The sequence below is a fragment of the Bicyclus anynana genome, chromosome 21, assembly GCF_947172395.1.
Source record: "Bicyclus anynana chromosome 21, ilBicAnyn1.1, whole genome shotgun sequence".
Lineage (NCBI taxonomy): Eukaryota > Metazoa > Arthropoda > Insecta > Lepidoptera > Nymphalidae > Bicyclus > Bicyclus anynana.
Window position 1 is genome coordinate 61,720 of NC_069103.1, and position 14,449 is coordinate 76,168.

The 14,449-nt window shown below is 36.6% G+C and overlaps 1 protein-coding gene across 1 annotated transcript; it reads right to left on the reverse strand.

The window, feature by feature from the left end:
• Window positions 1-5,407: 5,407 nt before the first annotated feature.
• On the reverse strand, window positions 5,408-11,656 carry LOC128199272 (uncharacterized). Its single transcript, XM_052888124.1, has one exon. It carries the CDS (start codon window positions 9,831-9,833, stop codon window positions 8,526-8,528), a length of 1,308 nt encoding a protein of 435 aa, XP_052744084.1. The 5' UTR covers window positions 9,834-11,656; the 3' UTR covers window positions 5,408-8,525.
• Window positions 11,657-14,449: the final 2,793 nt, after the last annotated feature.

Sequence of the window (14,449 nt, forward strand, 5' to 3'; positions counted from 1 at the left end):
AATATGATATGTAGAACTTAGAATGATATTATTTTTCGCTTTTTAATTTAGTCAGTATGTTTTATGTTTTTGATCCACATTTGTCTGTATCTCTAGATATGTCGTGGTGGCCGGTGCGCATCTTAGTACATAATATGATATGTATGATGTCGATTAGGAGTAATAAAATGACAATTTTATACTATAGATAGGTGACCGTCCCTACAAAATACACCACTGAGCGCCCACATACACAATTTTGTCGTTATTTCCATTATATATTTATATACAAAGTGGTGCCAGGAATACGACCTTAAATTAATATACGATCGCTAACAGTCAATCAAAATACGATTAGGTGATTAAATTAATTATTGTACAATAAATAAAAAAACTAAATTTTCAAACAAAATAAATTCGGAAATAATCTAAAAAATTCACAACATCCTTTATAATAATATAAAACTAACCTCATCGCTATTTTAAATATTAATTTGCCTGGCTTCAAACAACCAACTTCAATAGTACAAATATATGCTCCGACGGAGATTGCCAAAGATGAAATAAAAAACGATTTCTACAGTAAACTTAACCAAATCATGCCGAGTCTACAAAAAACAATAATCATAATGGGAGATTTTAATGGGCAAATAGGAAAGAGAGGAGTTCATGAAGATCGTATACTCGGACCATTCACAACTGGAAAACGGAATGATAATGGACAACGACTAATAAACTTTGTCTTGGAAAATAACCTACATATTATGAATAGCTACTACAAAAAAAGCCCTAATCGAAAATGGACATGGGTGTCACCTAACGGGATGGTAAAAAATGAAATAGATTACATTGTTACAAACAGACCAAAGCTATTTTCCAATGTGGGCATTATAAACCAACTTAACTTTAACACAAACCATAGACTACTTCGTGGAGAATTATACACAAGAGAACATAAGAAATCAAGAAAAAACATACAAAATACAAAGGAATCAATATTTCTACCACTTCCGCAAAATGTTCTTGAATCTTTAGAAAAAAACCTAGAAAAAATAATTAATCTCACCAAAATCCAAGACAAATACGATTCTCTAGAGAAGGAATTAAAAAATTCGGCCCAAATAACTAAAATAAATAAGGTCAAGAAAGACAAATTAGGTCCTGTAGCAAGAAAGTTAATAACACAAAGAAAATCATTGTTTACAGACAGGAAAAACAACAGACACGAGATAACAAAACTAAGTAAAGATATTAACTTAAACATCAGAAAACACAGACTAAATTCTAGAACAGACACACTTATTCACTACATAGAAAAATCAGGAGGAATCAAAAAAGCACAGAATGAATTAAAAGAGAGTTTAAATTGGATCGAAGGCATGAAGCATCATAGATACAAGAAAAGCAAAACAAACAGAATTGATATACTAAATATAGCAACAGAATACTACCGAGAATTATACTCTGACAGTGAAATCTCAGCAGCCTATCAACCAGATGGTTACAATAAAACGAACGAGGAAGAGATCCCGTGCATACTAAGAGAAGAAGTCAACAAGGCTATTAATTCACAAAAGAGAGGAAAAGCGCCAGGAGAAGATGGTATATCGAATGAACTGTTATTAGGAACATCAGAAGTTACAATGAACACTATCACTGATCTATTCAATGAGATATTGCGCACAGAGTATATACCTCATCAGTGGACTCAGTCAACAATAATATTAATTCATAAAAAGGGGAATAAAGATGAAATATCTAATTACAGACCAATCAGTTTGATGTCAAATTTGTACAAAATATTTTCAAAAATATTGTTAGACCGTTTTACCTTGACCTTGGATGAAAACCAACCCAAAGAACAAGCAGGATTTCGGAGTGACTACTCGACAATAGATCACATACACACTATAAAACAAGTGATTCAAAAATGCAAAGAATATGGTATTACCTTCTATTTGGCATTTGTAGATTATAACAAAGCATTTGACTCATTAAAACACACAAAAATATGGGAAGCCCTAGAAACACAAGGTGTGCATAAAAAATACATACGTGTAATAATCAACATATATAGGAACATGAAAGCAAAAATAAGAACAGAGAGAGAAGGGAAATACTTTCCGATACAAAGAGGAGTGAGACAAGGGGACCCAATGTCACCCAAGCTTTTTTCAGCAGTACTTGAACACGTATTTAGACGACTCAATTGGGATGATTATGGACTAAATGTAAATGGGGTGAAACTAAACCACCTAAGATTCGCGGACGATCTAATCCTAATTTCTGAAGATCCAAGTGGCTTGCAAAATATGTTAACTCAGCTTGTGTATGAAAGTGAGAAAGTAGGATTGTCGATGAACCTTGAAAAAACCAAAGTTATGACAAATCGTACAAATATCCCAATATCCATCAATGGCAGTACAGTAGCATATGTGAACGATTATATATATCTCGGACAGATTATATCTCCTGAAGACCTTACTCTGAAAGAAGTGAATAACAGAATTAACTTGGCGTGGAAGAGATACTGGTCGTTAAAAGATATAATGAAAAACCCTCACGTGCCGCTCAAATTAAAAAGAAAAACCTTTGATTCATGTATTCTACCAGTTTTGACATATGGATGCCAAACATGGAGCCTAACAAAACAAAATATACGCAAACTTGAAGTCTGTCAGCATAGCATGGAACGCAGCATACTTAATATAAAATTAAGAGATAAAATTAAACTCTTTACTATAAGAAAAGAAACTAAAATAACTGATGTCACATACTGCATTAAAAAGCTGAAATGGAAGTGGGTAGGACATTTGTTTCGAAGTAAGAAGGATAAATGGTCAAGAGACATAACAGCTTGGTGCCCAAGGCACCAGAAAAGAAACAGAGGAAGACAGCGTCGTAGATGGGAGGACGATGTCATAAAAATAGCAGGTGTCACTTGGAATAGACAAGCAAATAACCGCACAGTGTGGCGGGCTCTAGGGGAGGCCTATGCTGTAAAGCAAGACAATCTCAACACGCCGGTGTCAATCAAATAAATTTGTAAATAATTTTAAGATATTTGTGATTGTTTAATAAAGGCTATTATTATTATTAACCTCAAGTGACCTGTAGGTAAAATGGTAAAAGCGGCAACATCGCGTCTCCCAGTTTTTGGTTATTTGGCGGTCCGTTTGTAGTGCGTAAAGTTCTTTCATGCACTCGTAGGTACTTATCTACATAAGAATAATCACGCCGCGCCGGCGGGCGGGAGCGCCAATATTGAATTAATTTGTATTTTGTACGCCGCACGAGACGAGTAGATATTGTTCTTGTCACTAGATGTCATTGTTACAAATGATACTAATCAAAGCTCACACATTTTAAACATAATAGGTATAGGTAGGTACTCGTACGTATTTACAGTACTTTAATTTTTAAATGCTGGAAATGTCCACCATTGATTAAAATACACAAGTTGCAACGTCGCGAGATATCGGTATACTCAGTAGCAGTATTACCAAAACGTGGCATTATGTTTCAATACCAAAACACACTTCACAATAAAAAAAACTACACAAATCACAAGAAATGTTTGATTTGTATAAAACAATGCGCAAGGGTAGCAACTGGCTATCACTCACTGCAACATGTGATGAAAAGTGGATTCTTTATGATAACCAGAAAAGAAAAATACAATGGCTGACCCCAGGTCAAATGCCACAACAGTGTCCTAAAGCAAAACTTACCAATAAAAAGGTAATGGTAACTGTTTGGTGGTCTCGGCATGGTGTTATTGACTACAGTTTTCTCCGATCTGGTCAAGCAATAACGGCAGATGTCTATTGTGCCGAACTCCGGACCATGTTGACAAAACTAGCAGTTAAACAGCCCCGACTCATGAATCGATCTTCACCATTATTGCTCCACGACAACGCGAGATCTCACACAGCACGAGAAAAAAATAAACAATTTAGATATTCAGTACAAATAGGCATTTTCATACTTTAACCCCTAATATTTTTAGCTTCAGTATCGATTACATTATTTTCAAAATATCTTCAACTAGCAGATGCCCGCGACTTCGTCCGCGTGAAAATTGATGTACACTTTCAACCCCTTCGTAATACTTAGGTTGGTATATGTACTTACCCAGCCAAAGCCCGGGCAGGCGAAGCCGAAGTCCGGACAGGCGAAGCCACTGCTAGAGGACAGTTATGCCGTCTTATGTACTTAGGTAAAATTTCCAGCGGAAGCGACGGCCAGAGGCCTTATCACAAACCCCAGGCTGAAGGCCATACATTTAGGTAAAATACCCGGCCAAAGCCTGGTCACGGCCTGAGGCCCAATTTTAAATCCCCGGCCGAAGGCAAAGTCACGGCCGAAGGCTCCATCTCAAATCCCCAATCAATCAATAAAATGAAGCGCGCGTTTTTTTTTCGCGTATTGTATTTACTTGGGTAAAATGACCAGCTGAAGCCACGGCCACAGCGTATCACAAATTCCAACAATGCGTGCGGCCTAAAGTCAAAGTACAGATACTCGATTTCTAATCTCTTAGAAGAAGAAGATATATAATATAGATAGAAGATAGATAGATAGAATATATATTAATAGATAGAAAGCAATTTGTTCATTATGCGGGTCGCATGCTTCAACCAATTTTAAATATTTTTTCTTCTGATTGTATAAGTGCCGTATGCTCTTTAATGGGACCTCAGCGGCGGAGAGATAGGATGAAAAAGAGGAAGCTGTTAGCGGCAGTCTATACTATTTAAGAATATTATAGAATTTCTTTATAGACGACGTTGATGGTTTTTCTTTCTGGAGCTAATATAAATAGATTTTCCGCATTGCTGACTCGTGAACAGGCCACATACAGTTGGCCGTGGGAAAAGCAGTTAGACCTCAGGTCTACACCAGCGGTTTTTAAGGTCTGTCCCTGACTTTTATTTATTGTCATTGCGAAGCAAGCGGCTACCGGAAATTGTGTGCGCTTGAATTGAAATGGAAAGTTGTTAGGGATGAGTGGTATCCTGGGTATAAATACTTTTTCGCCTAATCCACAACCAGCAAGAGTTTCGGCTTCGATTAAATTTTTCTGCAAAGCAGTTACTTTTAGGCGTGTTCCGTTGCATAATTTAGGGGGAATAAGATTTCGTAACAGCATTATTGGGACGCCTACTTTAAGAGTAATTTTATGTGCCGGTAGACCACTTCCGGTTAGTGAATTTAGAAACTCAATCGGGTAATTTGTTGCGTCATCCTGACTGACGACGCTATTGAAAGATGTGTAAATCACTTCCTCCCCAACAATATTAGTTAAAATTTTATCATTAATGACAGACGCCTGGTCATTTTTGGGTGTGAGAATAGCGCGTTCACATAACCAAGAATTTTCTCGTGTTGGGATACTTGGGAGGTCTACGAATACGGAATGTATGAGTACTTCTTCGGAAAAAACGACTCTGCCAAGTGCTTCCGGAATAGTGACATGACCATTTTCCTCAGGTAGATCGCCTTCTCCAATTTTTAACAAAGTGCTCGAAAATTCTTGGGCATGTGAACATCCGCCCAGTTGTGCCCGCATGTTAATTGTCAATTGTAGCTTTTGTATTCGAGACCATAGATAGGAATGCTTCAATGAAGCGTTAATCTCATTAGTTCTGGTCCCCCGAGTTATGACAGGTAGAGTTTGCCGGAAGTCCCCTGAGAAGAGTAATGTAACGTTTCCCATTGGCCTTTCATCACGGCGAATATCCCGAAAAGTTCTATCCACTGCCTCGACGGCTTTTTTGTTCGCCATGGTGCACTCATCCCAAACGATTAAGCAACAATCGTCAAACAGTTTTGCTTTGTCACTGTTACGTGTAACCGAACATGTAGGTGATTCGTTACTATCTAAATCGATTGGAATTTTGAACATTGTGTGGGCAGTTTTACCACCAGGGAGTAACGTGGCTGCGATACCTGAAGACGCTACTGCCAAAGCAATCTTACCTTGTCGCCTAATTTCAGCAAGAATTGCTCTCGTTAAGTAGGTCTTCCCAGTGCCACCAGGGGCATCTACGAAAAATAACTTGCCTTCATTATTAAGCACACTTCGTACTACTGAGTCAAATATCTTTCTTTGTTCCGGTGTGAACTGTGAAATTTAATAAATACTCGTTAACTGCGATATACAGCTCAGTAGAATTATAGTTCGTCTCTGAGCTGTATTCGCGGATAATGGGAGGTTGATCAGACAGCGCTTGGGGAATTGGAAGTCCATAGTCATTTAAAGAATTGCCTCCAATAGAATAGACGATGTCTTGGAGTGATGAAAGCAAACTATTAATTACTCTTTCATCCGTTGGAGAAATTTGTTGGTCCGTGTTACGCCTTAAAGATTGTAAAAAATCTTCCGAAAAATGAAACTTGTACTTTTCCCATAAAATTAACGGATCTGATAGACTACAAAAAACTAACATTACTGCAAACAAATGACGCAATCGATTAGGACTATTGCTGACGCAGGCTTCCTCAAGGGTGTCATGCCAATGCTGATCGCCTTCAAGCAGGTTAAGTGCCTTACACGCGGATTGAAATGTTGGATATTTTACGCCATCAACCGTTTTCAAAAAGTTAAAAGAAGTGGGGCCTCGAATACTATGTAGCAACAGGCGCAAATAATAGCATTCACCGTTTTGGGGGTGAACTGTATATACTCGCCCTAAAGCAGCGTCTCTAAAAATTCCCGGATATCCCTCCAACGGTTGTCCACGTAGCCGACGATTAAACACGCCTCTTTGTTTATTAAATGTGTAGTAAGTTGGTACATCATTGTAAGTTAAAGTTTTGGCAAACTCGTCTTCTTGGCATAATTTAAAAAATGCCAAAAGTGTGGTTTGTCTAGGATTTTCAACACGATCTCTTAAATTTCTAGGGTCGAAGTATATACGCTGGCCATTTTCAAGATGAACATCGAGGTGCATCACTGTAGGATGACGTTCATGTATAACGAATCCTAGTATTCGCCATATTGCTTCGGAAGTACTAATATAGCGTCCGGTTTGGTACCTAGTAACTTCGTCACGGTCTGTTCCCCGAAGAGCAAATGTGGCTTGGTCACTTCCCTTATTAATATATTTGCATATATACTTGATGGCCTCCACACTATTGCACATTTCAACGTTAATGTGAGCACCAAACGTTTTAGAGAGTAAGGGCGAGTAGGGAACAACCCAACTATTATTAACTGTAATCTGTTCTCTATGGACTCTAATATCTGCAGTAAATCCACCCTTTTGTGGTGATCGACGTCGATATAAAGGATATCCGTTCTCACCTGTTACTGTCTGCTCTGTCAGTGGTCGAGGATATCTTTTGGTGCACCGGTCATTTTTCATGCACGGAGAGCTCCTATTTATAGTACCACATGGGCCATGTACCATATGCGTTTTAATTATATCGAAAAGAATGCTGTCTTCGTCGGGATTAGGAAATTCAGCACTTATCAGCTGGTCAACATCATTGGGCCGTATTTTATCTTGTAGCCAAAGTAAAATATGTGCGTGTGGAAGTCCTCGTTTTTGCCATTCCACACTATACATGTCGACCCAAAAACTTTTTCCTTTGTGAGCAGATTGATTAATAATTTTAATTTTAAATGAAAGACTCTTGCGACTACGTCATGCCGGTCAAAAGATGCTTGACCGGTCAATAATTCCTGTGTGATTTCGTCCCACTTTGGATTTGTTGTAAAAGTAATGAAAAGATCAGGCCGGCCATACTTACGGACATAGCAAAAAGCATCTTGCGTACGCTCATGCATATACCGTGGCCCACCAGTGAAGCTAGAAGGAAGAATTACCAATCGGCCAAAATTTTCCGAGTCCGCGTCTTGTTGCATAGCGTCCCTCAAGTGCACATACTCTTCAGCGCGTAAGCGTCTTTGATTGGTACGTATGTACACTAATCGTTCGGTTTCAATTTTGGCGTACATATCTACCATATACTGACTAAACAATCCACGAAATCTTTGCAAGTATATAAAATTATTACGTCTTATTTGAAGAAGGAAAGCGTAAAACTGTTGGGCTGATACTTTTTTACTTAAGTTAGGTGCTCTTGTAGTAGGGTTAACTTGGTAGAAATTAAAGTTGTACCCATCTTTACCATGGCAATAAATAATTGGGTATTGTAGCGCATCGTAAGACCGGTGTGTTTCGCTAATGCGTTGTAGGCGGTCGTCTCGGGAGCGAAGAACTATATCACGACGCTCACATTCTTGGTCCACCAAAACAGCAGCAACTTCATTTACAACAGGTGCATTATACCTGCCACTATGTTCAGTGGTATGACGTTTATCTGCGTTAATGACAAATTTATATTCATCGCCATGTCCTTGTGGAATAGACTCTAACGCTGTTTTGAAACTGTGCACGTATGGGTTTATTCGATGCAACATATTTTGAAGCAAAGTGATTAATAAACCATTTAATTGTGGAAAGTTTTGATTTCTAATACGCGCTTGCTCTTGATAATCAGATATGAAATAAATTTGAAGAAATTTTGGTTCACTTTCAGGCAGCAATGAACCAATTAGGTGATATACCTGACCTTGAATTTTGAATGTCGGCATAAACGATCCTTCTGTTATTACTTTCGCACCAAAAGATGTCATTATAGGCACGAATATTGTCCAAAAAGTGTTTAGATTCTGGGTGATCACCATTTAGTAAAGCTTTTAATAAATCAGGAGTGTTTTCCAAAATTTCAATATGTACTTTTCCATTTGAGCAACACATTCCGCTAGTTTCATTTTGCCACTTGACAGCATTACAAAAAGGACAAGATACAATCATTCCCCCGATCAAAGCATATGGTGTGTAATTAATAAGTGGCGTGTACGTAAATGCACTTTTTTCTTTATTAACCCAAGGAAGTACGTTATATTCGACTAATATTTCTTGGGACTCGTCTGAGTCTTCAGACGAAACTGACATTCTATTAAGCGTGTGCCATAGACCATCAGCATTTAAGCGAGCTAGACGTCTTTCTTCTGATTCTACTTGCCGCGACTCATGTAATCTCTCTCTCTCACTTGCTAGAAAATTGTCACGGTTTTGTTGCATAAGGTCATAATTATCTCTAGTCACTTCTAATCGCTGTAGGTGTTGGTCATTATTTTCCAAAGCTCTAGCAATACTGTGATGAATTCGATCATTACTTAGGCGTTCCTCATACTGTGTAAATGTTTCAGAGGCGCGACACAATGTATGACGCTCACGATCAGTCGTCAATCGAGATTCTCGTTCAGTATACGTCTCCGAGGCGCGAGCCAATGTATGACGATCACGGTCAACCGTCAATCGAGAATTGTGTTCAGTATACGTCTCCGAGGCACGAGACAACATATGACGCTCACGGTCAGCTGTCAATCGAGAATCGCGTTCAGTATACGTTTCCGAGGCGCGAGACAATGTATGATGCTCACGGTCAGCTGTCAATCGAGAATCGCGTTCAGTATACGTCTCCGAGGCTCGAGACAATGTATGACGCTCACGATCAGCGGTCAGTCGAGAATCCCGTTCAGTATATGTTTCAGAAGCAAGAGACAAGATACGGCGCTCGTGATCAGCAGTCAATCGGGTTTCCCTTTCAAGAGGAGTCTGTGATGCACGCATTAATCTATGGCGCTCAGAATCAGCACTCAGTCGAAAATCGGTTTCTAACGAAGACTCCGAAGCGCGAGACATTATAATGCGTTCTCGATTGGCGCTAAGTCGTGCCTGTCTTTCGGTTTCAGATTCTTGTGTTCTAGCTCTCTTCATTCTTTTAGCATTTCTAGTGTATTGAGAAAGATTTGATCGTTTTCGTGGTTTTGTCATTTTCCTCAGTACAATTTAATACCTACTTCTAATTATTTAAATTAAGCAATAATCGTATTTCCTAACTAAAAGCAAAATCAGTAATTCTGTTCTACCTGGCCAAATGATAACAAATACCTAGAATTAATCCTAAAATCCTAACCAAAAGTAATCCGAAATTCCGTCAATTTAAATTTATTATTTATCTAACACCAAACAAAATGAATGTAACACTATCTTAATGTAAAAGCAAAATCAACAATTCCGTTTATCCAGCTAAACCAAATGATTTAATATCAATTAATAACCAATAATATTCCTAAATTCCAAATCAGAAGCAAAATCAGTATGTCCGTATTTATAAGTCAAGTAGACCTACTTTCGTTTTTAATATAATACTTATTTCTAATTATCTCAATTAAGCAATAATCCTATTTCCTAACTTAAAACAAAACCAGTAATTCCGTTCTACCTAGACAAACACCAAGAATTAATCCCAAAATCGTAACCAAAAGTAATCAAAAATTCAGTAGCTAATCAATTTAAATTTATTATTCATCTAATACCAAACAAAAGTAAATCACTATCCGAATTCAAAAGCAAAATCAACAATACCGTTTACCCAACTAAGTCAAATGATCAATTATTATTATCAACTACCAAGTACCAACAATATTCCTATTTCCTATTTCCTATATTGATATATTCCAAAATCCAAATCAGAAGCTAAATCAGTTTTTCCGTATTTAAAAGCCAAGTCTTTTTGTTTTTTTTTTATTATGATTTAAGATAAGATGTTAATAACAGTGCAAGTCAACCAACAAACTATCAAAACCAGGTTTGTAAATATTCGTGACTTTATACATCTGAAGAAACAAAATCATGCCGCGATTTGGAATACATGTAGCGCCATCTAGTGAGCCTTTGAAAAAGCTGAGCAATGAAATTTACGTCACTTGAAAAATTCCTTTTTTTATGTACTGCAGCTATTACATTTTATCGCCTTATCTCAATTAGAAAAGTTAGTTTTATAAAAAAAATATTATATGTACGTAAAATCTGATAAATACTAAATGAAACTGAAATTTTTTAGATATAAATACATCCTACAATAAAAACAAATAATTTTGTCTTCATAGGCCACTATATGCCAGGTCAGGCTTTTTTGGATAGGTAATTGAGAACTTTGATCCACCACGCTGCCCTAATGGAGGTTGATGGGCTAAAACAGTGTTTGACTAAGTATATAAAAAATAACCGTTACCAATAAAAATAAAAATAAAACAATTTAAATCATGAAAGTTTAATTTTTATATGTTTAGTACTTTCGGTGTTGTACGCGGACAGATACACAAAAGTTAAAAATGTCATATTGGACTATACAATTTATCATGTGGTATTGTGTGTTCTAGGCTTTAATATCGATATTACAGTGTTATAATGTTAATTCTGCTAACGCCTGCGAATCATTTTGAGCAATTCAGTTTTTTTAAGATAACTTTTTTTCTATTAAACTGATCTTAATGAAACAAAGCCTATATGTTGCCCTGGACTTTGCTTAATCTTACTGTAAAAACCGCATCAAAATCCGTTCAGTAGAACCAGAGAATAGCGCGAACATACAGACAGAAGGACAGACAGACAGACAGACAGACAAGAAAATTAAAAAAAATATTTTTGTATTCTATTGCTCATTTCTAATCGCCCTAACTTGATTTTAGTTAAATTTGGGCAAAGTACAGACACGCGATTTCTACTCTTTTATTATAGTACTAGCGGACGCCCGCGACTTCGTCTGCGTAAAATTCGATGTCAATTTTACTACTACCCCCTAACCTAACCTAACCTACCCTACCCCTACCATACCCCTACCCTATAACTACCCCAACCCTACCACTGCCCCAACCCTACCCCTACCCTACCCCTACCTTACCTATACCCTACCCCAATCCTACCCGTACCCTCCCCGTAGCCTATCCCTTTCCTACCCCTATCCCACCCGTACTCCTATCTCACGCCTATCCTACCCCTACCCTGCCACTTCCCTATCCTACCCGTACCTCTACCCTACCACTACCCTAAACCCGGCCCTAAACCTACCCTACCCCTACACTACCCCTACGCTTTCCTACCCGTACCCTAACCTACCCTGTAACTTCTCTATCTTACTTCTACCCTTAGCAAAATCGGTCCAGTCCTTCGAGAGTGGTGGTATGACCAAGAGAAATAGAGACTTCTATGCTAATAATATAAAGAGGTAAAGTTCGTGTGGTTGTAGGAGGTAATCTCTGGATCTACTGGACCGATTTGGAAAATTGTTTTACCAATAGAAAGCTACGTTATTTGCGAGTGTCCAAGGCTATGTTTGATCCCCATATTCACACGGGAACGGGAACTACGTAAATGAAAGCGCCGGGCGTCATATAGTGGAATTTCTGCGTCTTTTAGAAATTTTGTATTATCTCCCAAACTATTTAAGTAATTAACATACTGTAAAGGGCAAATCTTATCTCCATAATACCCTTGTGATTATTAAATAATTTATTTTAATAAGGATTAAAGTTTAGTTGTATAAATAATGACGTAAACCTAAGTATATAAAATTAATAATTTTTAAAACACAAAAGGCCTTTTTTCTTCTATATATCAGCTAATATATAGAAGATAGATATATGGTGTCGCGGACTTTTTTGTAGAACTTTTAAAGATACATAAAGTCTCCATATATTAATGTCAATTTTACACAATAGTTAAGGCAGCGCATGCGAATAAGTCTGTATAAGAGGATTTTCAGTCCGACCTGTATGACAAAAACTGTGATAACTCGGCTAATATATATGATACCAATATAAAATATAACCTATAGCACTCCCCGATAATGTAGCATTCTACTGGTGAAAGAATTTTTAAAATCGGACCAGTAGTTCCGAAGATTACCCCATTTAAAAAATGTGACAAACTTACAAACTTTACCTCTTTATAATATTAGTATAGATTAGTATAGACTACGTATGTATATCTTTTACAAAATTAAGTTAACACAAAACACTATAATTACACTTAATAAGTTTTAATTAATTTATATACACAACAATCGAAATAATACCATAAAACGAAATAATAACTAATTACACGAAATACGTATGACGAAAGTCGAAAGTCGAAACGAAACGAATAAAATAAAATTACAAATTATTTATTTGAATTTAAAGTTTAAACCTGATTACCTGAACCTGGTCCTGAACCTAAACAAAGAAAGTACGACGTATCTAAACTATAAATTAAAACTTAAAGTATGTCTCTAATCTCTATTTCTAAATCTAAAAAGAAATACGTAAATACTAAATAGACAGAGTCAGACAAACAGTACCTAGCTAACTTTAACTACCTACGTGGTACGTGCCTAACTGCCTAGAAGTAGAACATAATCATTAACAATTAACATCGACTTGCCAAAATCTAAGTAAATTTTTCACCACCAACAGCAATATATGAACAATCAATTTCGATCATCATGTAGTCGGCATAAATCTCCCTAGCGCCGTACAAAAATATGGTGTTTTTGCTCAACGCCATCTATTGGTAAATGGATAAAACGCCTACATAGAGTTTAGTAACCAAAAATGCTGATCCCTATAAAATACGTAGAAACCTATAGAGGAAGGTTCAACTTAATTTGGCGGTTGGCGCTTAAACATAAGCGGCATTCCGCCTTTTAGAAATTTTGTATTATCTCCGAAACTATTTAACTAATTAACATACTATAAAGGGCAAATCTTATCTCCATAACATCCTTGTGATTATTAAATAATTTATTTTGATAAGGATTTAAGTTAAGTAGCATAAATAATGACGCAAACCTAAGTATATAAAATTAATAATTTTTAAAACACAAAAGGTACTATATCTGCTAATGTATAGAAGATAGGTATATGGTGTCGCGGACTTTTTTGTAGAACTTTTAAAGATACATAAAGCCTCCATACATTAATTTCAATTTTACACAATGGTTAAGGCAGCGCATGCGAATAAGTCTGCCTAAGAGGATTTTCGGTCCGACCTGTATGACAAAAACTGTGATAACTCGGCTAATATATATGATACCTATATAAAATATAGCCTATAGCACTCCCCGATAATGTAGCATTCTACTGGTGAAAGAATTTTTAAAATCGGACCAGTAGTTCCGAAGATTACCCCATTTAAAAAATGTGACAAACTTACAAACTTACAAACTTTACCTCTTTATAATATTAGTATAGATAGATAGATGTACAGAATATAAAAAATGTACCTGTTACAGTATTATAAGTTGTAGATGGCGCTAGTAGTCCTTTATGCCAAGGTGACGTTTGGTGTTCCAAATGATATAAGTAAAATCTCAAATTGCAGATTAATGTATAGAGTAGATATAGATTATATAATATATACGATATACGATATAGAATATATACGTTCGAATAGTTTAATAAGCGACTAAATGAAATTAAGTCAATTTTTGACTCAGTTTTGATGCGCTAATGCCCCATCTCTAATATAAAATATCATTGGTTATGATTCATGATTGTCTGATATAAAGTATCCATGTAATCAAAACATCACAAAACAGTAATTCGTAAAGTAGGAAATGAAAAGCC

What these genes read in the sequence shown, in the direction of transcription:
- LOC128199272 (XM_052888124.1), bottom strand. Translation starts at nt 9,833, where the DNA reads ATGACAAAACCACGAAAACGATCAAATCTTTCTCAATACACTAGAAAT.